The sequence below is a fragment of the Cavia porcellus genome, unplaced genomic scaffold, assembly GCF_034190915.1.
Source record: "Cavia porcellus strain 051 isolate PalLab524CR breed Dunkin Hartley unplaced genomic scaffold, mCavPor4.1 scaffold_1, whole genome shotgun sequence".
Taxonomy (NCBI): domain Eukaryota; kingdom Metazoa; phylum Chordata; class Mammalia; order Rodentia; family Caviidae; genus Cavia; species Cavia porcellus.
This window is the reverse complement of record NW_026947484.1, coordinates 35073158-35099735: the sequence shown is the minus strand read 5'-3', so window position 1 is coordinate 35099735 and position 26578 is coordinate 35073158. Positions and strand designations below refer to the sequence as shown.

Sequence of the window (26578 nt, the reverse complement as noted above, 5' to 3'; positions counted from 1 at the left end):
GTTGCAAAGCACTTGGGTCAGAGGGTAGATGAGTTGTGGGATAATGAAAATTTAACCTGTGATCATCCAGGGGACCTTATCTGTTACCACAGCCAGATGGTGGCAGGACAAGAAGGTCAGTGGAGGTCATTTGATAGAGTGAGGCTAGAGCTACTTGACCCTTGTCCTGCTTCCTCGGTAAATTGTCATCAGTTCTGTGCCTTCTCCTTCTGGGCCCAAGACTGAGAATGGAGTTATCCAAAGAAATGTAGCTGTATTAGCCAGCTTTTTGAGACAATTGATTTTAAAGAAAAAAGGTATATTTCAGCTCATGGTTTTGTTGCATGATCATTGGCCCTGTTGCTTTAGGTTCTTGGTGAGGAATTGTATCCACTATGGCATGGAGAGTATGGTGGAACAGAGCTGCTGGTCTCATGGCTAAGAATTAGAGGGGAAAAGATGGGGTTCCCATGGTCCCCTTCAAAGGCATGACATCAGGGATTGGCAGACCATTCAGTAGGCCCATATCTTAGACTTTCCAACACATTTCATTGCACCATAGTCTGGGGACCAAGCCTTGGAAGGATGTTGATGATCCAAACTACAAGACGGGGGCTGTAGCTCAGTGAGAAGGCCCTGGGTTCAGGCTCTAGTACTAAAAAAAAACAAAGAAAAAAAAAGATGAAGTAGAGTAGGACAAAAAATGAGCGGAGGTCACGAACAAGGAGATAAGAAGGCAAGTGATTATTGAATGTAATAAAGAGTTACCACTCTTGCTTAAAGAGAACAAGACAGTTTTATCTGGTTTACAGTGGTAAGAAGAATAACATGGTAAGTGCTAGAGCTGGCCAGGATTCAGGGAAATGTACAGCTTCTTAGTTTGAAAATTTGGTGTGTGAATCTGCACAGTGTTTATAAACATCTCTATGCCCAAACTTGTAGGAGGAAGTTGTTGACAACATCAAAGACTTTCCTTCCTTCCTTTCTTTTCTTTTCTTTTTCTTTTTCTTTTTCTTTTTCTTTTTCTTTCTTCCTTTCTTTCTTTTTGTGGTGTGGGGGATTGAACTCAGGGCCTTGCAGAATTTATCCTAATGATTCAATAGGATAGATATAGTTGTTAATAATGAGGGATTGATGGAAATAATTATGGTATATATCAGGATAGCAGAATGCTAGTCAAGCATTAAAAATGACATAGAGTATTTAATGGCATCAAAAATTTTTTCCAGGGAAAATAAAAATTTTGCACATAAGTATTAGCTGGGCCTCCTGGTGCATACCTGTGATATCAGCTACTTGGAGGCTGGGATGGAAGGATCGTAAGTTTGAAGCCAGCCTGGGTAACATAATAAGACTTTGTTTTAAAAAAAAAGAAAGAAAAAAAGAAAGAAAAAAAGAAAAAAAAGTATCAGATACTTCCTACAGTGGGAAGTAGCCTTTTTGAAATCCCAAGTTACCCAACATAAATATTAGGCTGGCTTTGAACTCACTGTGTGGGTCAGGTTAGCCTTGAACTTGCAGCAGTCCTCTGCCTCAGCCTCCGGAGTGCTAGGATTATAGTGAGGCACTACCATGTCTGTCTTCCTGGTGTATTTATTTTGACAGAATTTTGGGCATATTTTTAAGATGTATGTAGTTAATGTAATGGGATTGATGGTTCTAAGTTGTATCTGTCATATTGTCTTTTTTACAAAATATTTTCAATATATTTAATATTCTAAGTCTCTTCCAAGCACTGTCTAAATCAGTGTTGTCCAGAATTGCATAGAACTCTGTTATTTGCACTGTCCATTGCAGAACTGCTACCCACATGTAGCTGTTGAGCCCTTGAAATAGGCTAGTGCAGCAGACAAACTGAATTTTAATTCTTAATTAATTTTAATTGCCACATGTAGCTAGCTAGTGGTTATCATTGGGCAGTGAAGATTATTTTAATTCATAAATTTCACAAGTGAGATACTAGGGGAACATTGGAGACAACACCACTCTTATTCTCTGGTCTGTGGTGTGTGTTTTGAGGTTACCTCTGTAACTCTAGCTTTCTATCTTTATGTAACTGTGATTCTGAAATGACTTTTCCTACAGGCCAATAATGAGGTCACACCAGCTGTGCCTTGTTATGGTTGTGTCTAGAGGTCTCCCCAAAGCCTGATACAGTCCCAAGTGGGGCTTTTTGAGAGGTGGCTTAATCTTAAGTATGCGGTTGATTTAAGGTGCAGTGCTAGGATTAAGGGTGCTGGGATGAAGGGTGGGTGACTACTGACTCAATCCACTGGTTGGTTTAACACCCTTCTAAACCCCGTAGCCTGGATACAATAAAAGAACAGACAGGGGCTTGTCTTGTCTTTTGCTTGCTTTGCTACTTTCTACTTGCTGTGAACTATTTCTCATCTTATAAACCCTTTCTGCCATGCCACCTTCCCTTGGAGCCAGCTGACTGTGGACTGAAACCTCACAAACTGTGAACGAAATAAAACTTTTTTCTCTTAAGTTTGGGCATCTGGTATTTTATTTTATTTTATTATTATTTTTAAAAATTTTATTTAAGGAGAAAAAGAAAAAAAAAAAGCAGAGAAAGGGTACAAGTTATACAGATTTACAGAAAAAAATAAACAGTAGGAAATCGCTAGTTAATGGATTACATATTGTCATCTTAGAAATAATTGTTCAAGTTACAAAATTAAAGCTTATAAAGTGGACATTCCAACAGTGAGACTGCAAACAGTTCTGTTCAATGATCCAACAAAACTCAGTAGTATCATTATCTTATACACTTAAATATACATGCAGTTATATCGTTTAGAGCACTTTCTTTTCCTCTCTTTTGTACAATGACAATTACACATTTTGGGATTTGTTGCTCCCACAGTTCTTATTACTTTTTTGGAAGAGAGTAGAACCAAATGTGACATAACAGAACAGAGTCAGTCAAATCAAAAGGGTGCACATAATAGATAATGTAAAAGCATAATACAAGGTGATCAACAGTGGTTACCATGATGCCTCCCGCTATCTCTAATAGAATTGCCTATATCATCAGTTATAATAAAATTGAACAAAACAGTAAAGAACAAAACCAACAAAACCAAAACATTGGAGACATTATAGGTCTTCAAAAGTAGATAATAGTCAACCAGAATAGGCATCATAATGAATCCCACTATCTTCACAGCTGTTGCCTAAACTTTCGAACCTGGTACTATCAAGCAAAACAGAATAGAGGGACATCAGTCAAAACAAGATGGTGAGAGCAATACAGGGCTTTAAATCAAGATAATGGAAAGTCAAAGTGGGTTACTATAATATATCCTGCTATTTTTTTATTTATTTTTCCCTTAATTAAAAGGATAAAAATAAAAAAGTAAATAATGAAATGGAGATTGAGATAAAAGAGGGCATAACAGCAAAACAGCACAGATCAAAACATAACCATTTAAGCAAAATAGTGTTTCACAACAAGATAATCCCGACATAAAAGTAGTTACCATATTGTCTCTTTCCTTGAAATCTTTGAGTATAACTTCGTATACTGTAGCATCAAATATATCAAAACAATGTAAAACCATTTAAGAGAATGACAGTGTTACAGGGTATTTAGAATCAACTAACAGAAAATGAACAATGGTTTCTGTATAATCTCCTTGTCTATAAAAATTTTTGCTTATACTATCCTATATAATAACATCCAATAAGATTCCACCTGTTTAGACCAATGGAGACAGAAGAACAAAAGCTTGATGAGACTTCAAACAAGATGATACTAAATCAGTATTACCTATTAAGATGTCATTTTTCTCCAAAATAGCTGTTCCTGTCATCCAGTCTTCTCTGCCTCATTTCTGTTGAGCTCTTTTTCTGTCATTAGTTGTCAGTTTGTCTTCTTTATTTTGTTTTCTGCTCCATTCATGTGGCCTCTCTGCCGCTATTTCTGGATTCTTCGTATTTTTCTTTTTTAGAATATCCTGCAGTATTCTCTGTAGAGTTGAATTGGTGGTTGCATATTCCCCTAGTACCTCTTTATCCTGTTTTTCCATCAATTTCCCGGGATAGTTGTGCAGGATATATCAATCTTGGCTGTTTTTCCATCAATTTCCCGGGATAGTTGTGCAGGATATATCAATCTTGGCTGTTTTTCCATCAATTTCCAGGGATAGTTGTGCAGGATATATCAATCTTGGCTGGAGATTTATCTGGTATTTTAACACATCAAGGAGAAAAGTAACTAAGACTTGCCCTTTTGTGTTCTCTATAAGGCACAGGTAAGTACTTAAATGATACAGATGGACCTGGAAGTCAGGCAGTACCTGTAGCAGGGACCCTTTTGCCAATTTCATTTCATTTATTTATTTATTTATGTATTTATTTTGGTATTGGGGATTGGACTCACGACCATGCACTTGTAAAGATGCTCATGCTGCTGAGCTTAATCCTCAGCCTCCTTTATTTGATATTTTTGCACTCTGCTCATTCAAGTACTCTGATATACATTGCTGGGAAATACTGTACATGAGTACTCTTTTTTGTTCAAGAGCAGGTAAGAGTAGCTAACATTCAATAATTGCTTCAGTAAATGGCTGTCATTGTGCTAGGCAGATTCTCTTGTACATTTTCTCAATTCTCTTGGTGCCTTTTGTCATTTTATTGAGAGGGTCTGCTTCTCTGTTGCCAGCGTGTGGCACTCTTACTGTATTTTCTTCTACTTTCTCTTTTTTTTCCCAGATTGCCCATGGATCACCCAATTTTCTTTTCTCTCTCTTTGTTTTTTTGGTATTTCTGGTGTATCAAATTTTATACCAGCAACCTTATTTTGTACCTGCTGTGGTACTTTCATATCTTCCATTCATTTGTTAAAATATCTTTTTGGCTAAAGTCTTAGGGAGCTCTTGTTAAGCTTTTTTGGTTACCATCTAGGAATTCTTTTTTTCTATTAGAGTACTTACTTTCTATATATAGTGTTCTAAAGGGAATACCTTAATGACACATTTTGTTTCATTTAGTGTCAGAAGTTTGGAGAATATCACAAAGATGATCCAAGTTCCTTCAGATTTTCAGAAACTTTCTCACTTTATCCACAGGTAAGTAGAAAAAGGTCCCTATTATTTTCTTGTGTTGCCAGTAGCATTGGAAATCATCTTTCCTGTTATTTATATTTTATTCATTTGATGGGATCTATTTTACTGAGTTATTCTTTTGGTTATGTAAATTCAGGGATGGCTTTGACGTTTGTACTGTCAGGACACAGGAAAAAGTATTTTCATGCTGGCCTTTTTATAATTTGTCATTTATTTGTGGTGAATAGATACTTACTCTGAAACGTTATCATGAGTACTCTTAGGTGTAAGGCTAATTAGCTTTTCATTTTTTCCTTTTCAATCACCTTTGATTTTTTTTCTTGTCATAGAATTATATTTTTAAGCAGTCGATAAATATCATAAACAAGATTCCTTTCTGGGGAAAACACTTTCAGATATTCTCATAACTTGTTTTCTTGCTAAGACTTTACATTAGAATTTCAGAGATCTGGGCATCTGCCCTTTACCCTTCTACTGGAGATGTCACACAGGGGACCTAAAAACAACGTTTTGTACTTTTTTTGTAGATGTTATATTCTAAGCCTGATTAATTTATAAAAGATGGTATAGGTTAAGGAAAATCTTCATCTCTAAAATATTTACCTAAACATTTGTGCATTAGACATTCCTGTGAGTAAGCAGGAGTGACTGGAGTAGTAGGGAGAAGGGGCTGTCACTGTGAAGGAGGCGGGATGGGGACCTCCGCGCACTCTCCGGCGTGCCGCAGCAGAGGGCTGCGAGTGGGTCCCCAGGCAGAGCAGCGGAGACCTGCGGGCTGCAGGGGTGAAGGTGTAGAAGTGACTAAGGACAGGAGCGGTATGTTGGGGTGGATTCTGTGGATTTTATCAAAGAGCCAGTGTAGCGCTCCTGTAGACCTCCTTTTCCCTCTTTCTGATCTGTTTTATTTGAAGAGTGGGCTCGGGGGAGAAAGTGAAAGGAGAAATAAAAGTTGAGACTATTTCTTAGGGATATAAAAAACCTAAACATTAATTAATAATATGGACTTATGTATTTATGTCTTTTTAAAAAACAAATGACCCTTTATAGCACAATTTTTTGAAAGCCATACCAAAAGTAGGAAATTTATTGATCTATTTTTATAGCCTTTTGATAGTAGTACTGAATTTTGATTAAAATGCACAGAGGAGCTGGGTAGGAGCTCAGTGATTGAGTGCTCACCTAGCATATTCTATCCCCTGAATTTTTTGAGGGGGAAACGATCCCAGAGATATGGTTATAGAGAGTTGAGAAATAAAAATAGAGAATACTGATAATACTGATAACATACCCCCTGGCATTGATCTCTGAATAACTTAGATTAGAGCAACAAGTTTTTGTCCCTATTTTTTTTTTCTTTTCGAATTTACCTTTGTTTTTTCTTGTCATAGAATTATTATATTTTTAAGCAGCTGATAAATATCATGAACAAGGTTCCTTTCTGGGAACTTTCAAATTTTCTTGGAACTTTTGAGTATTCTTTTATCTTTTTTCATGGTATTAATATGTAGCTGTAATCAAATGCTTTTGTTAATAGTAGATTCCTATAGCAATATTGATATAGGGGAATGAAACTTACTAGCTATGATATGTCTGGTCTGAGTTTGTGTTCTTTAAAATCAAAGAATGAGGGGGCTGGGGATTTAGCTCAGCGGCATAAGTACCTGCCTTGCAAGCAGGCGGTGGTGAGTTCGATCCCCGGTACCGGAAAAAAGAAAAAAAAAAAAAATCAAAGAATGAATTTTAGCAACAGTGGAGGTTAAGAGCAGAATATATTTATTGAGAGAAAGAAAGCTTCTGTCTGAGATACAGAAGGGGTCCTGAGTGAGTTACTAAAGACTCTGTCTTTTTAGGGACTTTTGTAGAGCAAAACTGCAAGGTGAGATGGGTCCAAGATGGGGAAAAGCATGGGAATTCACAAGGTGAGGTGGACAGAACTATGGTCAACCAGTAAGGTTAACTGCTCAGGTAAAATTAATTTGGGACAAATGAGGAAGCGAGTCGCATAGCAAGTGGCATGCTTAAAGAGCAGTGACTTTCCCAGTAGATGGTTGGGATGGTAACTCCTGGCTTTTTCAGGGTATTAGAACCTATTTAGGATATCAATCCTGGGTGCATTTGTTTGATCTTTTGTCCTGAGGCCTGGCCCATGGTAGGAAGTGTCTATCTCCCCCATAGTTGCAAGGTATCTGGGCTTCTGTGCTGGCTCCTTCCAGGACCTAGCCCTGTCTGACTGCCTATAATATTTCTGTTTAACTCAGATGTCTGTAACAATATTGAAATCAATAAAAACTGTCATACATGCTTTATCTTGCAGTTTATGTTTCATTTAAGAAGGTCTCCTTTCTTGCAAGTTTTTAACAACAGTCCGGATGAGAGTTCCTACTATCGTCACCATTTTATGCGTCAAGATCTAACCCAGTCTCTAATCATGATTCAGCCTATTTTATACGCATATTCTTTTAGCGGACCACCAGAGGTAAGAGAAGCAGGAAAAAGATTGACTGGTCTTGTTACTGTTTGAATAGCAGTAAGAAAGCAGAAGTAACTGAGTTCCTTTTGGTAATATAGTTGTAGAATTTAAGAATTTATTGAATGAGTAGTTACTTAAGCTATTCATGTATTCACTTATATTGAGTACTTTTTAATAGTAGTTTTCATATTATATTAGGACATCACTAAAATAATCCTAAAATATGGTAGGAGAGAATTCTAGATTATTTTGTCTAGTTATTTGGCCTATCAAATTTTCTAGCTATTTGTTCTATCAAATATGTGATTATTCTTTATGCTCTAAATGTCCAGATGTGGTTATGATTCTATTGTATATGGCTTATTTCAGAGTTTAGTGTCTGATAGTTACAACAACTTGTCTAAATAAAGACTCTTGTTTTAACATAACCTCATTTTCCTTTGATCCTTTGAGACTGTAAAATATAGTTGATTTGAAGACATATATACATAAGAATGAGGAAGTCATCCACTTAATTTTTTTAGCAAACTATCAAACTATCATACTTTAACCTGTTATCAAATGAGCTGTTTTCCTTTCTATACCTTAAATTGTTTTCCCACTTACAAGTATATAATGATTTCATTTGAAAGTAAATTTGTGTAAAGGACCAGTATACTATAAAGAGAATATTTGTAACATTGATTAATGGACCCTTATGATTTTTAATTTTGTTGTTGATTTTTTGAGACAGGGTATCACTTTGTAATTCAGGCTGGCCTTGAACTCACTGTGCAGTGCAGGCTGGCCTTGAACATGTGGTGATCCTCCTGCCTCAGCTTCTTGAGTGCTAGGGTTATTTATAGACATGTGCCATCATGCCAGGCTCTACCTTTGCTCATAAAATAGTGGATACAATGTCTTACTTTGCTTTTGCATGTTTTTTTTTTTAATAATCTGCCAAATATTTGCTACTTTTTTAGGAAACTTTTTTAATATATTGGTTTTGTAACTGTTTGAATCAGGACAATAAGTTTTATATAGAATTTTGTTCTTATTTCAGAGTAATGTATGTAAATTGTAGACATCTGGAAAAAAATGTAGACTAGTATTAAGAAGAAAATTGGAATCCCATTACCCCAAGTCTTTGCTCCTATCAAATTTAAACCATTCCTTTTTTTTTTTTTTGATTTGGTACTGGGAATTGAACTCGACCTTGTGCTTGCCAGGCAGGCATCTGTGCCACTGAGCTAGGTCTCCAGTCCAACCAATCTGTTCAATACATTAATTTTTTTCTTTTTTTTTTTGTACTGAGAACCAAACTCAGGACCTCAGGCTTGCCAGGCAAGCGCTACACCACTGAGCTAAATCCCCAGCCTCTTAATACATAAATATTATTTGCTTCATTTTCTTTTTTCCTTCCCTCCCTTTTTTCTGTATTGGAAACTGAACCCAGGACCTTCATACTGAGCTCCACCTACACTTCTTTATTTTGTATTTTGAAATGGGATCTTCTCACTAAGTTGGGGAGTTGTCCGGTCTGGGCTCACACTTGACAGTCATCCTGCCTCGGCCCCTCAGGTTATTGGATTATAGACATGTGCTGCCACACTGTATTCCTTCATTTTCTTAGGGTTTTGCTTTTGGAATTTTCTTTCTCTCCTGCATCATAACTTTCTATCCACCTAGATTGTTCTTATTAAAAGTAAGCCATAAATCCTCCATCTCCTCCCCATATTTTCTCTAATTATTACCCATTTCTCTTGTTCCCTGTTCCAACTGAATTCCAATATTGTTTGTTGTCTGCACTTTTTCATTTCATATTCTCTCTCCAGCCTCCATGAGTTATGCTTTTGTCTCTAAGGTTACATTGAGACAGCTCATCCCAAAGCCACCAATGTTGGACACCTTGCTTCAGCAGCCTTTCAGCATCGTTTGCCTAGTGAGGGCTCTCCTAGAAAACCTTATGCTGCTGGCTTTTCTGATGCCTGGTTTTCCTCCTACTCATGGAGGCTTCCTTCTCAGTCTGATAATTGGCACACCATGGCCTCAACCTTTGGGGTTTTCTTCCTCTGTCTCTCTAAATGATGCAGTCCAGCCCCCTAATTAATTGCCATTTTTGTGCCTGTGAAGCCCAAATTTATACCTTTAGTCTGGGCCACCCCCTTCCATTCAAATATATGGCAAACTTTCCCACAGCCCTAACTTTGCTCTGTTCCAAGCCTTTCCCACTTTGCTCAGTGCTGCCACCATCACCACCCTTGATTCCTCTGTCTTTTAAATTGTTTTTCATGTTATGGAGATTCCTCAAAAAATTAAAATACATCGTGAGAATTCATAATAGCAAGAGATTTTAAATGTAAAGCTAAAGTTTAGATGATGTTTTATGTTGTCACATGGTTTATTTTCCTCATTTCTCTCTTCGTGTTCTCTTCACGGCAGCCGGTTCTCCTTGATAGCAGCAGCATTCTTGCAGACCGTATTCTTCTCATGGACACGTTCTTCCAGATTCTGATTTATCATGGGGAGGTAAGATTCTGTAGCATTTAAAACAATGCACGGAAAGGCTTTTTTTTTTTTTTTTTAAATTTTATTTAAGGAGAAAAAACAGAAAAAGGGTACAAATTATACAGAATTTCAGAAAAAATAAACAGTAGGAAATCACTAGTTAATAGATTACATGTTGTAATCTTAGAAATAGTTGTTCAAGTTACAAAATTAAAGCATATAGAGTGGACATTCAAACAGTGAGACTGCAAACAGTTCTGTTCAGTGATGTAATAAAATTCGGTAATATGGTTACCTATCTTATACACTTAAATATACATGCAGTTATGTCCTTGGAAATGCTTTTTTAAAATTCTTCTTTTTGGTACTGGGAATTGTACTGAGGACCTTGCAATCTCCAGGCAGGTGCTGTGCCACTGAGCCATATCCCCTGCCTCAGAAAGGCTTTTTTACTCAGGGAAGTTGTCCCCTTGTATATCACATGGCTAGTGTCTGGTCTCTGATGAACCTTGGTTTCCATTTTTATAATGTACAGGTTGAACCTCTTCAATCCAAGGTACTCTAAACTCCAACAAAAGTTTTTAAGTACCAATATGACATCACAAGTAGAAAATTCCACACCATAAAACTTGTTTCATGCTCAAAATTACTAAAAAATATTTTATCAAATTGTCTTCAGGCCATGTATATAAATTACATGAAACATAACTTTTGCATTTACACTTGGGTCCTATCTATCTATCTACATACACACATTTTCCAAAATCCAAAGGTATCTAAAATCATTAATACTTTTGGTCTCAAACATTTTGGATAAGAAATACTTGTATAAAATTTGATTCTTTCTAGTATAGATTTTTAGGCTTTCACTGCAGTTTTGTTCGTTTGTCCAGGCATAGTTGGACAAATGGGTTTTATACGAGGCACATTGTTATGAGAGCAAATGCTTTGACATGAATATGGAATAGACATATTGTGTTCTTGGCTTTTATGTGAAGACACTTGAGGGGAGAAGTCAGCCTGTGTCATTGGCAGGTTATTTTTATTATTTCATATAATCGTTACAGGAAAATATTTTGAAAAGATGTTCTATATGTTGATCTTGAAAACTCATTTATGGCATAAGTGAATTAAAATTTATAACTTAATTGAAATTATAAATGATTGAAAAGAACAGAATATTTGAGTAGCCTTTAAGCTTTAACCTAGGTGCTTAGTGGAATTCAACTCATTCCTGCATTTATTCAGTGAATAGTTCAGTGCATCTGCTGTAATAAAGCAAGCCATGTATTCTGGATGCTGTGGAAGACACAGATTTGTTTTGTGCAGACCTGTACTCAAGCTTATAGTCTAGTATTTTAGCAGCTTGTACAGATTTATGTTTCCAGTTGCTTTAATTGTGATTTTTAGATTTGCACTTTAGTAATGGTGCTACTCAAAATATCCTTTTAAGTAATTGTATCTAGGACTTAAAAAATACTATTTTTTAGTATCTTTAAATGATACCAGTTTTTTTGTTTTTTTGGTAGTGAGGATCAAACTCATGACCTCACACTTGCCAGCCTCTTACTATTTTTTTTTTTTTTTTTTTTTTTTGGTCTTTTTCCTTTTTTATTGGTACTGGGGATCGAACTCACGACTGCCTGCTTGCAAGGCAGGCGCTTATGCCACTGAGCTAAATCCCCAGCCCCAAGCCTCTTACTATTTAACAACAATACATGTAATGTTGATAGGCTTGGTTGTTTTGCTTTTTTTTGTTTGCTTTTATGGCAACTTTTACTTCTTTCAAATATGTTGCTCTTACTGGGAGAAACTAGGAGAACAGATGACTCAATTAAATACAGAAATAGAAAACTATACAGAATGTAGACTGATTGATTCAGGTAACTTAGAAACCAAACCATTGAATTTTGAATGACTCAATTATATGATGTTTAGAACCATTCAGTTTAATGTAAAAATTGAACCAGTTGCTTTCACAGATATATTATGTTTGTAGTATTATTACTATTATTAAAATTTTTGTTTTTACAGAATATAACTACAAGAGAGAATTCATCATAGCAGGCCATTAGTTTTGAAGTGTGTGAGAAATCTATGATAGAAATTCCTTTCACATATCATAAACAGCTTATAGTTAACATTAATCTGATGTGCATAGGATTTAAATTTTTTTCTGGCTTATATTTTTAAAAAATATTTTTAATTGTAAAATAAATTTATTTATTCATTTATTTTTTGAGAAGGGGTTTCATTGTCTTACCCAGGGTGCTCTTTAACTTCTGGGCTCAAGGGATCCTCCTGCCTTAGCTTCCTTGGTGTGGATCACTATGCCTAGCTTTGTTTTACTTTTAAAGGTGAAGGAATATCCTAATGTGTGTGTTTACTTAAAAAATATTTTCTCTTTTGAAATTAATGTTTATAAAAGTTGAGATAAATTTTTAGATTACTTTTCTAAAGATTACTTCCTTTGGGAAAAAATGCTGTAGCATTTTTAGATGAGCAAGCAATTTAAAATAACTCCTTTAACTGTCTTGAAATTAGACCATCGCCCAGTGGCGGAAGTCGGGGTACCAGGACATGCCGGAGTACGAGAACTTCCGCCACCTCCTTCAGGCACCAGTGGACGACGCGCAGGAAATCCTGCACTCGCGTTTCCCGATGCCGCGCTACATCGACACAGAGCATGGCGGCAGCCAGGTCTGTGCCTGCAGGCTGATGTGCTGTCAGGATTGCTCTGGGGTGTCGCCTTTAATCCGACTAGATTGCTTCTTAAAGCGAAAGGAAAGGGAAGTGGAAGGAGAAAGCGCACGTGGTGTCCAGGGCTTGCTGGCACAGTGGTTTTGGGGTAAAGGTCTGCTGCGCTGCCTCACCACCTTTCCTGCCTTTCGTGTCTGCTGGTCGAGCTCAGCCCTAGCCAAACCAAACCAGGAGGCGTCCAGGTGGATGCAGCCTTGCTGAGCAAGGAGAGGGGACAGCTGGGGGAATGTTCTGTGCGCTCCCCTTACAGCTCTTACTGGTAGCTTTGTCGCGTTTGTGGTAACTCACTTTTTTGTTTTCCCTCATTCTGTGCCAATTTTCTAGTAAATAAATTGAAATGTTAAAGGAAAGCATTGTGGAATTATAAAAGGCTTGGTGGGGTTTTTGAACTAAGGTGTGAATAGGGTGCATACAGATGCATCTGTCCCTTCTGAGGCCTTCAGAAGGTTGGGTTAGGTGCTTTACATGCATTCTTACAACAGGTCCTGCTTGGCTCTTATAATTCCATTCAGAGTGACCATAAGTCAATTATAAGTTGTTACAAGTTTGTTTCACTTGCTCCATAAAGGCAGGTCCCCTAGTTTGTTTACTGCTGTATTCCAAGTGTCTAATGCAGTAGCAATTACTCGAAAATGACAATTTTTATTAGGGTTTTACTGTACTTATAGTTTGTATTGAGAATTTGCAAAGTTCTTTACTCATTTTATTTCCTCTGACATCATAAGAATTCTGTCATCTCCATTTTGTAGGTGACAAAACAGACTTAGATGGCTGTGGTCGCAAAAGCTCACAAATGAAGAAGCTGGGATTTGAAACCTGGTTTTTTGGCCTCAAGGGTCAAAGCTTTTGAATATTAAGCCCAAACCCTGGGGCCCAAGCTTTTGAATATTAAGTAAACTCTATGTAGAAAGTAGAAAAATATTTTGTAGGATACTAATCCTCAAACGATAAGACTACTTATGTTATTATGATATGAATTAAAATTGTATGATAAATCTTTATTGATTCTCACCATGTACATTGCTGTTTTCCTCGTTTATTATTTTGATGATAAGTCATGGTGGCTAGGTAGCTGAAATATTGGCTAAGTGATCTCATGGGATCACCTGTGGCTTGAAAGTTTGAGATTGTTTAAAAGAATATGTAAATTTTTGAGAATTTTAAAAATTGTCATTTTATGGAACTTTGAATTTATGATGTTTCAGACTCCTTTGGAATAATTGTAGCTTTAGACTGACTTTGTCATGATTACTGTGCACACTTTTTTGTGGGGTGGTAGTGAGGACCTCATATTTAGCTGTGTCTCCCTCTTTTTTACCACCCCTCTTTGTTAAAAATTTTGAGATGGGGCCTCACTAAATCCCTGAGCTTCCCAGGCTGGTTTGAACTTGTGATCCTCCTGCCTCAGGTGTACACAGGGCTGGGGTTACTGCCATGTACTACCATGCCTGTTGTGTGCACAGTTTTTGTGTGCTAAGTTTTATATTAAAAATACATTATTTGTTATTATGCAGGTTATGGATGTGTGATTTGGAGGGAAGAGGGTGCTTTTCTTTCAGTTTTTTATTTTTTATTTTTTTGAGAAAGGATCTCACTATGTAGTTTAGGCTGACCTTCCAACTTACTATGTAGCCAAGACTGGCTTTAAATTTGCGGCAATCCTTCTGTCTCAGCTTCCTAAGTACTAGGATTATAGGCATGTACCACCATACCCTGTAGGTGATGTATTATTTATCACATAGTGGGATGCACATTTCAGAATTTAGTTAATCTTAAATGTTATATTTTAGTAAACATTTTAATGTCTTGGTTAATTTTACCAAGATATTAAATTGATTTCAGGAAGTATGTATTTGTTTAGCTTATTTACTGAATCTGTTTCTAATGGCTGATGCTGTTTCTTTTTTGCTTTTAAGGCCCGTTTCCTGCTTTCCAAAGTCAACCCTTCACAAACTCATAATAATATGTATGCCTGGGGGCAGGTAAGTGTGAATAGTTTTGGAAATGATTTCTTTGGTTTTTTTTGGTCTTTTTTGTTTTTATCGGTACCAGGGATTGAACTCACGACTGCCTGCTTGTAAGGCAGGTGCTTATGCCACTGAGCTAAATCCCCAGCCCCTGGAAATGATTTCTTTGTATTTTCATAGTTTATTTTTGTGAAAGATGTGTTTTTTCCTATGTTTACAGTGATGATTTCTGTTGGAAAAGTAATGAAAAAATAAGAGCAGAAAATAGTATTTGGTGACACCACAGAAAATAAAAAAGTGAGCCTATCAAATAGACAGAACTCTTTCCTATCTCAAGTTTAACATTGTACCTTTAAGACAAAAAGTAATGGAAAGTGATGATTCGAGCTTAATGTGAGACTATGAACCAGAAAAGACTAATGAGCCAGGGGATGCCAGGGGCTGTAGTGGAGCTGGAGGCAGGAAGCCTGCAGGCATGACTGACAACGTTAATAGGGTAGAGAAGCAGCTCTTGGTGCAACACCTCAGCATTCCTCAGATGTGCTGGACTCTGTTGGTGCTTTAGGACATGGAATTATCACCCTTGCCCTTGAAGAGCTTGTAGCCTAGTGTTAAGAGATAAATGCATGTAAGTAAAGTGCAAAGTGTGAGAAGTGTGCCTGAAGTATAGAGTAACATAGGGTTGGAAAAAGCAAAGCAGAAGAGGTCACACTGAGGAGTGTGGTTATAAAAGAGCTCCGGGAAAAGGTATGTTTAGTTTGGGGAATGGTTGTTACTTCAATAAGAAGAACTTGCAGGAGAGGAAATTCTGGGTGGAAGACAGCGTGGGACAAGATAATAGGGTCCACGCACAGGTGAACAGTAGGATGTGAAGCTGGAAGCTGTCTAGATTGCAGGGGATCGTGAACAGGTTGAGGACTGGAAGGTTACCTTTGTTTGGTAATGGAGAACCGTTTAAGGTTTTTGGACAGAAGGTCAAATTACAGTCTTAGATTGTACTGTTGCTTAGTCTTTTTTTTCTTCTTTTTTTGAGATAGGGTCTGACAGGAGTTCAGGGTGCCCTTGAGCTGGCTTCAGACTTGCAGGGATCTTCCTGCTTCCCTGAGAGCTGGGATTACAGGGGATGCTGTCGTTTATTAACAGTTTTTAAAGCATGCTTGCATAATACACTTTAACCATGCTTTATAGTTCAGGCATTGGACAAACTTGAAAAATTTTGGTGCTAATTTAGGGTGAGTATGATAAAGTGGACACTTTAGAAAATGGATAGAATAATTTTAAATGAATGCTAAATGTGGGTTCTAGGATAGGTAGTAGAGAAATGATGTAACTGAGATTAAGGTTCTTTCCCTTTGAATATAGAGTTACCTCAAGATTTTGTCCTGATTCTTTACATATGCTGTTTTTCTGTGTGATTACATTCACTCATGTGGCTTCATTGTTCATCTGAAGGCAAACCCGCAAACCTGCCGATCTCTGACAAAGGAGCTTCGGTTTTAGTTCTGGTTCACACAGTTTAAGGGGAATTCATAGTTAAAGAGAGGAAGAAAGAGACAGAGAGAGAGAAAGAGAGAAAGAGAGAGAGAGAAAGGAAAGGAGACACAGAGAGAGGAGAGACAAAGAGACTAGAAAAACAACATCAAAAAATAAAGGAAAGAGCACTTCACCCAAATGGAGCCAAGAGGTTAATGGAGGCTTTAAAAAACAGTATCTGTGAGGAGTCCTGTATTGAAGGCCTTTGTGCAAGGCCAGCTGAGTGAGTGAGGCTGACTGGGTAGGACATTAGCACGCTCCACTTAGAAGGAGGCGGGCTGACCATGACCTGGGTTGGTGGGAAAGGTATAGAATTCCTTCTTTAAAGAAGGCAGCTGTCCCTCCCCTGATGATTACCACTCATGTAATTCAGTTAAAAATGAGAGCCCATATCGTGCAGCCTAAGTTAAATGGATCTTTTTGTTTGGTTTCCTACTAAGCAGCAGACCAGTTCCTGTGACTGCTTGCTGCGTATCACTGGAACTCTCTGCAGGCATTTCACAGCAGAAAATCTGTCTCACCGCTTTTCACCCTGCCTTGTTCTTCCTAAATTCTTGGTTTTTTTCTCCCCATTACTGTTTTGCCTCGGGTTAACCCCTGGTCCTCTGTGCAGGGAAGGCAAGTGCTCCGCCCCATACACCCTCGTCTCTCTCCTGCTGGGATGGCAAAGGCCTGAAACTTTAATCTTGTACAGTCTCTCCCTTCTGCCCCTGCTTCCTCAAGATGTGTTCCCTGTGTCTTCTCCCCCAGCCCTGCCAGGTCTCTAGCCGGGTCAGGCCCTTTACTCTCACGGGGACTGTGGGGGACTGCTAGCTGGTCTGTGGCGGGCGTCAGCTCTTCTCTGTTCTGTCAGTGGCCAGCTGAGTCTTCCTCATGCTGTGGTCTTGCAGTTTTGAAATCTCAGTAACCCTGACTGAGTTCTGTGAGAACTGTCTGTCGTTATGAAGGTCCTTTTTGGTGTGACCCAAATGTATTTTTCTGCTGTTAGTCATCACTTAGATCTTTTAACCCAACTGGACTTATTGTACTTTGAACACACTGAACATCTTATCTCTGTAGTTGGAATTCTGCATTAAAAATGTGATTTAATTCATGTTTCAAATACTTCATGGAAATGATGACTTCTTGTTTGTGAGTTTAAATGCTAACATGGAAGGGTAGTTGTGAAAGAAAGAACTTGTCAAGTTGGTAGATGTGGAGAAGTGTCATTTTGGGCCTGATAGTTTAGACTGCAGACTGCAGGTTAGTCCTGTCTGTCTTTACTACTTTGTTTGCAGTTTAATAATATATGCTTGATATGGATAGTAACACTCAGTAAATATTACCTGTTTTCTCTGGAAAAGAGTCTCTCCCTAAAGATGTCTGACATAGGGAACAAAATTTATTTTAAAAATTTGGTGTCTAATTGTTGCCTGGAAATAGGACATTAGAGGCAGAAACAAGAGCCCTAAGACCTTGCTCAATTCATGCTTTTTATGAAAGAAGTTATGTTAATATTTTATAGTGATAACTAAGTTAAATGTGTACTGTTTTACTCACAGTGCTAAGATTTTTAATTATGAAAAACTTTCATAATCATTCACCCGTTTTTCAGAAAAGAAAATTAAGCTTTGTATAGGTTAAGTAATTTATGCAAGATCACATAGTTCAGTTGTGGCAGGACCCTGATTTTAACCCAGGCTCTACATTCTGAGCTTTTAATCATTCATTTGATTTTTAAAGCTTTTAAAAATTGATAGACTTTAACTTAGTAGCCAAGCATTTATTTACTAAAAATTAATAAAGTCCAATTTCTTAGTTTTTTTTTGGTCAGAAATCCACAACCTAGTGTGTTACCTGTGAATGGCCTGCAGAGGGCACCAATGTAATGCTACTTCTGTTATTAAGTGCTGTGCCTATCCTGGATATACTTTAAGGAAAAAAACATCTCTTTGAAAAGTCAAGGTCAGCTAACTGCAGTAAAATTGATTTAGACATTAATATTTGTAATTTCAAGTATGATCTGTAGAATGTAAATTAGATAAGCCATATCTGTTTTGTCTTGACCAGGTGAATTGAGGTGGAAAACATAAAAAATGAAAAAAAGGAAAAGTATAGTCATAGCAAGAAAAACAGTAAGAGTTGCCAGTTTATTACTACTGTAGGTCAGTTTTGAGGCCCATCCTTGTCTGTGATGATGGTGAATGTAAAATAAATACTTCAGGGTTAGAAAGTAATAATGAAGAGCTACTGTGTACCTCTGTGCTGGTACCCTTCCACCCTCTGTGGTATCACCCTCTGTGGTACCTTTCCACCTGCTTTGTTCTGCTTGACTTAAAATCCTGACAGCTCTGGGATGGGGCCTGTGGTCCTTGTGTTACCTTCTGAACCTGAGACGCAGGTTCAGCGGCTTCCTCAGGAGGGGCAGAGCCAGAACTGGAGCTCAGGCGTCTGAGGCCAGCTCCATGTCCTTACCCCTGCGCCTCAGCCTTCCTTCAGGGCCAGGTTTCCCCCGGCTGTTAGGAATTGGGTTTCATAGGATTCTCTTGCTTGGAAGAGGTTTCGGCACAGCTGTGGCTGCCAGACCTGATCCACAGGAGCTGTACATTTCTGTCCTCACACTTGCCTCTGACTTGCTGATAGCTTCTGAAAAGTACTTTTCATTTTAGAACTATTTCTGTTTATTAATAAATGGAGTATGACAAGAAAAATTCTGAGATGCAGATATAAAATCTAGAAATACTTTCTCTTCCTATAGGAAAATTTCAACTGGATGTACAGTGAATGTCTCAGCACTTAGGAGGCTGAGGCAGGAGGTTCACTGCAAGTTGGAGGGCAGCCTGGGCTGCAGAGTGAGTTCAGGGCCGGTCTGAACTACATAGTGAGGCTCTGTCCAAAAAAAATTCATTTGGTCAGTATAGTGTATTAAAATAGATATTAGGAATTTCCCCTAACTCTTGCGAATTATTTGAAATCCACAGAGATAAAATGGCTTGAAAACTTGGTAAGCATAATGCATGTTACTGTGAATTTATGACCTTTCAGAGGCGTTTCTGTTAAAATACCAGAGAGAAGGATATGGAGTCAGGCTGTCTTGAGCCCATGCCTCCAATCACATCACAGGTCCTGGGAATGAGCGCCCTCTGAGACCCCACATCCCCCTGCAGACACTTGGGCGACAAGAGCAGCCTGTGAGGAGCAGAGACACAGCCTTTACTCAGGGCAGGCCAAGGGTTTAGCAGGAACCTCAGTGTTATTTCTGTTTAAAAGTAGTTTCCTTGTCATTTTAAACACACATTGCTTATGCACTCCAAGGTATCGCGCTGTGTGTTAATCATAGCAAATGCCTCTTTTTCCCTCTAGGAGTCTGGAGCACCTATTCTCACAGATGATGTTAGTTTGCAAGTATTTATGGATCACCTGAAGAAACTTGCCGTATCAAGTGCTGCTTGATGTGCTCAGCGTGTTCAGGACACTTATGGAGATGAAATAACGTGTCAGTTTCATTTTTTCTTTTTTCCATTTCTTTTTTTTTTTTCTTTTTTCTTTGAGACAGGGTTTCATGATATAGCTCAGGCTGGCCTTAAAGTTGCTGGCTAGCCTTGAGCTTATGCTTTTCCTGCCTCAGCCTCCTGAGTGCTGGGATTACAGGTGTGCACCACCACGCCCAGCTCCTTCTTCCATTTATCTGTGAAACTGTCAGAGATACTGCTCTAGACTATTTTTTTGGTATCAGTATGGTTTGAGATGACATTTGCAAAAAAATGTTCACATTTGTAGATTAAGCTGAAACATAATGAGAGCAATGAGAACAAATTTGTTTTACTTGCCACAGTATTAAAACTGGTTGTAGAAATTTTAAAGTCTATATAACTTATGTTTAACAATAAAAACTGTCTGCCTTGAACTGCAGATATAACTTATTTGTATATTGCAGACAAATCAAAAGTGGCACTGAATGTCCTCCTGATCTTTTAAAAACCTATTTAATTTTAGCCAGACAGGAACAAATCAATAGTAATGATAAATGTGAACATTTTTGCTTATTTGTTAAATATTTTTCTATGATTTTTCAGCACTTATGTATGCCATTTTCTGTACTTGCTCTGTTAAGGTGGATTTATTTTTATGATTTGTTCAGGAATTATCTGACTTTATAATGGTAATTTTCATGAAGATAATATCATGTGTTTTGGTTATTTGGAAAAATTGCTTAGAGATGAAAAAATATTGGAGGGGAGAAGTGATAATCTCACAACTGACAGTAAAGTTCTACTTTGTACCCAATATATGTGACTAACTACAACACTTAAAAAATGTGATAGACAATATTTGATAGACAGTAAAGTATTTTGTCAGAGTACCTAGAGAAAGCCTTTGCAGTAAAATGAATATAGTAACTGCTAAACCAGAATTGGTTTTCACTGCATGAATTTGCTGTCTCCCCTTTTTCGGAGGTAAATTCTACATTATATCTATCAGTATTTTAACACTATATTGGGAGCTTACACAGTTACTTTTTTCCCCTCTACTTCCTTTTTATGAGATTGATTAAGTTGTGGTTCTTAGTGAAACAGTATTATGTAATGTTTGTTTAATTGTGTCATGTGGTGATACTCAGTTTTATTTTGGTTTGTTCATTAGTATCATTAACTTTTAAGGTTTACTTGTAGCAAATATGTTTACATTGTTAAAGCCAGATATGATCTGACAGTGAAATTCACATATCACGTGCTGAAGGGAGTGGTGGTGCTCTGATACATGCTTAGAGAGACGGCTTTGATGATTGTATTCCAATGAACACAATCACAGGATGGTAAAGGAGAAACTTGTTTATATTATATTATATTATATTATATTCAGTTAGCTTAACTTTGTTCCATTTTATTTGAATCAAACTGTGCTAGGCCAAAATACCAATAAAATTTGCTTTTCTCTGTTTTTCTGGTTATTTTTGAACTCTAGTAAAGGTTGAGAAGCCTGAAGTAAAATTTAGAGCATTTAAACTTTATTTTGATCGGCACATAATTTTACATATTTATGGGATACAATGTGATAATTTGATATATGAACATAATAGGTCATGCTAAAATGGGGTAATTAGGAAGGACAGACAGAGGGAGATTTTTTTCATTCCTTTAAACATGCATTATTTCTTTGTGTTGGCGGTCTTAGACTCCTGTCTGCTGGTTCTTCATAAGATGTGTAATTGTTGTAACTATAGCCATCCTACAGTACTATGGGACACTAGAACTATTCCTACCATGCAACTGTGATTTGGTGCCTGTTACCTGACCTCCCTCTTTCCCCCCCTTCCTAGATTCTTGTGTGTGTGTGTGTGTGTGTGTTTTTTGAGACAGGATCTCCCTGGCTGGCCTTGAATTCACTATGTAGCTCAGGCTGACCTAACTCATGGTGATCCTTCTGCCTCTGCCTCCTGAGAGCTGGGATTACAGTCATGCTCCACCACATGTGGCACTCCTCCCTCCTTTCTGGTGACTGTAGTTCTACCCTAGTTTCCTGAAATCAGCTTTTTAAGATCCCACATAAGATGGGAATATGTGGTGTTTTCATCCTTGCTTAGTTTATTTTACTTAGAGTAACGTCCTTCACCTCCATCCATGTTGCTGCAGATGACAAGATCTCATTTTTTAATGGATGGTATTCCATTATATATGCACACATGCACAATAACAAAGCATTTAAAATCTGCTATTAGTGGATTAAAAAGTTACTCATTTTGAAAATAACATAATTTATGCATAATACAGTTAACTCATTTAAAGCATATAATTCAGTAGCACTTAATATTTTCATAGAGATCTGTAACCATTATGATTTTGGACCATTTTCTGTTTTTCTTTTTTTAGACAGGGTCTTGCTGTATAGTGCTGGGTGGCCTAGATCTGGCGTATGTAGCACCCTTTGCTGGCCTCAAACTCATGGTGATCCTCCTGCATCAGCCTCCTGCACCACCATACCGGGCTGGACATTCTTTCCGCCCCCAAAAGGCCTGTTTTATTTCTGTAAACAGGTCTGTTTTGGAGTATGTGCGTTGAATTGAGGGAGGACCCAGTGGTGACACACCTGTTTCATTTGCCTGGCTCCTTACGATGCCTTTCTTCTGCTGAGTAGTGAGATAGTGTTTATCTCGACCTGACCTTTGCTTCTAAATCAGGCACAGCTGAAGGTGCTGAAGTGCTGCTGTACTGAAAGGGTTAAGGATGCACAGATATTGAGCGTACCTTTTTAGCTCACCATCTGAAAGAAATTACTCTGAATCATTTTTGTGTGTACTTTAACTATTAGTAAATCATTTGTCATGTAATAGACTGCTAAAAAAAGTTTAACCCTTTGTCTTAGTCTGTTTGGGCTGCAATAACAAAGTACTTTAAACTGGATAATTTATATATACAACAGATTTACTTGCTGGAGTTTTGGGGCCGAGAAGTCAAGATCGAGGTGGGTGCTGGTGAGGGCGCCCTGCTTCCCAGATGACATCTTCTACCTTTATCCTCATGTGGCAGAGGGAAGGACGGGTGAGGCGTGAGCCAGTCAGTTTGTAAGGCCACAGGCTCATTGCTGATTGCAGGTCCCTTGTCTCCTACTGAGCCTTCTAAAACTTCCATTTTATTTAATTTTATTTTAGTTTGGTTTAGTTTAGTTTTGTTTTGTTTGAGACAGTCTCACATATGTTGTCCAGGCTGTGCTTGAATTTGTAGTCTTTCTTGCCTCATCCTCCCAGGTATTGGGATTATAGGCATGAGCAAAATCTCACTTCTTAATGCCACACTGGAGATTAAAGTTCAGCATACAAATCTGTTTATATTGATACTTTGATGCAGTATGATAAAAAAATACTCTTTATTGGTTGATTCCAAAGCTGAGCTGACATTTTCCTGTCTAGTTCTCTGCTTCATAAATTTCCTGCTCATATTTCCTAATTCACAGACTGCATCTAATGGATGTTTTAGTGTCCAGTTTAGGCCAGAAACCAGAGAATCACTGTCAGTCTTACTCTCCTCACCATCTTTAGTAACTAAGATCTACCTCTCTAATGGAGTCCTAATCTGCTTACTGCTCTCTGTCTTCCTGCTGTTCTGCCTTCATTATGTGTCCCTGGCTAGGTGAAATGTCCTTCTAACCAGCCTGCTGTCCTCGTCTCCAGTTCACTTTCCACACTGCGGCAGAATGCTGTTTCTGACATTAGGATCTAACCATGTCATTTCCCTTGGCTCTCAGGAAAGTCTTAAACATTTTTGTTTGTTCATGTTGTATACTATACTATATCTCCAACAGACTCCAGCTCTCCCTGAAGCAAGTGTTACTCTGAGTTTAAGTATTAACCTTAGGTGTGATATTTGAGATGTATATGTAAGTATGTGTATGTATACATGTATACATACCTAACAGTTGTACATATTGATGGGGTATGGTATAAAAATTCAATCCATGACTTCAAGGTATAACTTTCAGGATATAAGTTTCAGCATTTCTCCTTATCACTTTTATGTATTTGGAGGCAGACGAGAGGGAGGCCGGGGAACCTATATTGACCAAAGCCATCTGGTACTCTTTGATAATGTCATTAAAACAAATCTGGGCGGCCTGTAGTGCAGGTGTTTGTGGGTTAGAAAGATGATTCCAACCAGTATATCATAGACCCACTTTGTTCACAACTGTGCCTTTCCCAACTGCAATAACGAAGGTGTTTCGGCAAATAAAATTATGTCATAGAGCCTGGTGTTAGGAATCTTTCTTGTGGGCCATGGGCCTGCTCTGGTGGAGAAGCTACTGGTTCTGGTTGGTGTCAAGGTCCTGCTAACATGCCTGCAGAGGAGGAAGCATCTGTAAGCAACCCTATGTGGATGCATAACCTCTTCTGGGGACTGGATTGTTTGGTTTGGCAAAATAGAGAAATCCATAAAATCAACAATTTTCATAGGGATTAGAACTTTTTTCTAAGAAGAACAAATCTGGAGATTACTTATGAATAAAGATTACTGAGGAGTAAAGATGTCACTTTGAAGTGATAAGTCTACTTCAGTAAAGAAGGATCACATTTCACTTTAGTGGCTTACGGCTTTTCAAGGCAATTTAAAAATAACTTAATCTGCAGAGGTTTAAGCATTAATCTTCATGAAGTCCTTGTGAGATGCTGATATGTTAAGTATTCTATATGTTTGAAAACATTTGTGCAGAAGTGAAATTTGACCGAGTAGTGCTTCTCACCTTGAGCTAGAATCAAGGGGTATTGATAAAGTCACTGTGACCTCAAGGTCCGAGATTTTGCACTGCCACGAGCTCCCAGCTGATAGCAGTGCTGCTACTGCTGGACTGCAATTTAAATGGCGATGGCAGCTAAGAACAAGTCCAGTGGCCAGTGCATCTTGGAATCGAGATACTCAGGTTTGGAAACCATATGCATGGAACTGATGGCTGAAGCTGCTGGACTAGACAAGATTGTTCTTTAATTATTCACTAAGTACTAACAGAATAGATGGGGAGCACAGTCGGACAGCTTTTTTCCGTGGAGCATAGATTATGCAATTATGTAGGGGCTCATAATGTTTAATTCTGAAATTCTATTTTTAATGAGAATATTAAGCCTACTGATTTATCAAATATATCTTTTTCAGCAGGGAAGTATTTCTATTAAAAAGACTACCAAGTTGCTGAAATATTAATGGTAGTACAATATCATGTAACTGAAAAGAATGTTTTCATTGAATTCTGAAGTTTGATAATACCCAGAATTAGGTTCTGTATTAAAATAGGGATATTGAGAAAATAAGATCTGAAGTAATAAATTATGAAATGGCTCAATTAATAATTGCTTTTAATTACTTAAAGATCTCCCATTTTTTTTTTTTAGCATCATGAAAGAGTGGCAGGACATATTATGAAATGCTTCTAATTAGATGTTTATATTAATTGGCTAGATAATCATTATGGGGTGGACAGATATAGCTCTACCTGGAGGTAGAAAGATAAATTTGCTGATCTCAGAGCAGACTTTGGACCAAAGACTTCTGCTTTATCTTTGTTGTGTGGTAGCTCTTCTCATTTTCTTATGTATTTACAGGGGGACTTTTCAATTATATTTGCTTACTGAGTGTTATATGCACTCCTGATACAGCTCATGGTAAGTGACACTGATGGTCAGTTTTCATCTGGAGTCTAAAGTCCAGCATGATTCCAGTGTTTTTGACTGCAGGTTCTCTGGCAGGAAGACGCAGCGCATCTCTGTGCTTACTCAGCCTGTACGGTGACGGCTACATCTGCTTCTCCATCTGCAGCCTTCAGATCTGTTGGTTTCATTAGCTGTCTGTAACACTTAAGAGCCTGTTTGTCTCTGCTGAAGAAAACAAACGAGTGAAAAAAGCTCTCTTTTCTACAGGACCTCCCCTAAAACAATAGTTTTGAGGAGTGATGGGAAGAGTCCTTATGATTAAATAAATTATTCAAGGTGTGACCACTAAGCATGTGCTGAACCTACTTTTGCTTAAGAGAAATATAGTCACAAAATGTGTTTAATAATGGTGGATCTATGCTGTATGTTATATATTATTTTGTTCTCATTATTTTGTTCTCATATCTCATTGATAAATAAAATCTAAAATTATTTGTGCAGAATAAAAATCCCCAAATGTTAACATAGGCTACTAGACATGTCAGTCATTGTGCCTGGGTACTACCATTTGCAGTTCTGCTTAGCTCAGCAACCAGCCTCAGTTTATCTCTTAGCACAGTGGTGGGGTCAGGTTTCCTAAGGACCTAAGCTAATCCAATCACCAGGAGCTGCTGACCTGTGAAACGATTTAGCACAAAAAATTTCTCTGCTAAGGGTAAAAATAATTCACTAGGAATTATACCTTTCTCCTTGAAAAATTGAATAGGAAAATTCAGAGGAGGCCAGCCATTCTGTAATAAGAGAACAAAGGAAAAACAGAAGAAACTTCTGTAAATTGGTGGTGGGACCTTACAGAGATGGTTTACTAACTCGCTGCTTTGAGACGGTTTTCCAGGGCCCTATGTCTTGAACCATAACTGTTTTTGGAATCTGTCACCCTCGTTCCAAATGCACTCATTTAGTACCATAATGCCCCATAATTTGAGAATGAAATTTATTTGTAGAACAAAGGTTACAGTGACCATAATGATTTACCTTTTGACTTGTGCATATTTCGAAAAATAGGGCTTCAGTACTCAGAAAACGAGTCAGAAGTGAAATGCAGTAGTGCACTGTTTTTTCTCTTCTGCCCATGCAGAACAAGAAAAATTCATCCAGTCTATGTGTCTTTCTAGCATTCCAGCAGGATTTCAAATTT

The 26578-nt window shown here is 37.8% G+C and overlaps 1 protein-coding gene across 1 annotated transcript in view; it reads left to right on the top strand.

The window, feature by feature from the left end:
- Sec23a (SEC23 homolog A, COPII coat complex component) overlaps positions 1-21188 on the top strand; it is a 64176-nt gene extending 42988 nt beyond the window's left edge. Inside the window, exons 15-20 of the mRNA XM_003471907.5 lie at positions 4977-5054; positions 7366-7527; positions 9943-10029; positions 12553-12708; positions 14685-14750; positions 19611-21188. Coding sequence (XP_003471955.1) covers positions 4977-5054; positions 7366-7527; positions 9943-10029; positions 12553-12708; positions 14685-14750; positions 19611-19700 — 639 coding nt within the window. The 3' untranslated portion in view covers positions 19701-21188. The remainder of the gene's footprint in view (positions 1-4976; positions 5055-7365; positions 7528-9942; positions 10030-12552; positions 12709-14684; positions 14751-19610) is intronic.
- Positions 21189-26578: the final 5390 nt, after the last annotated feature.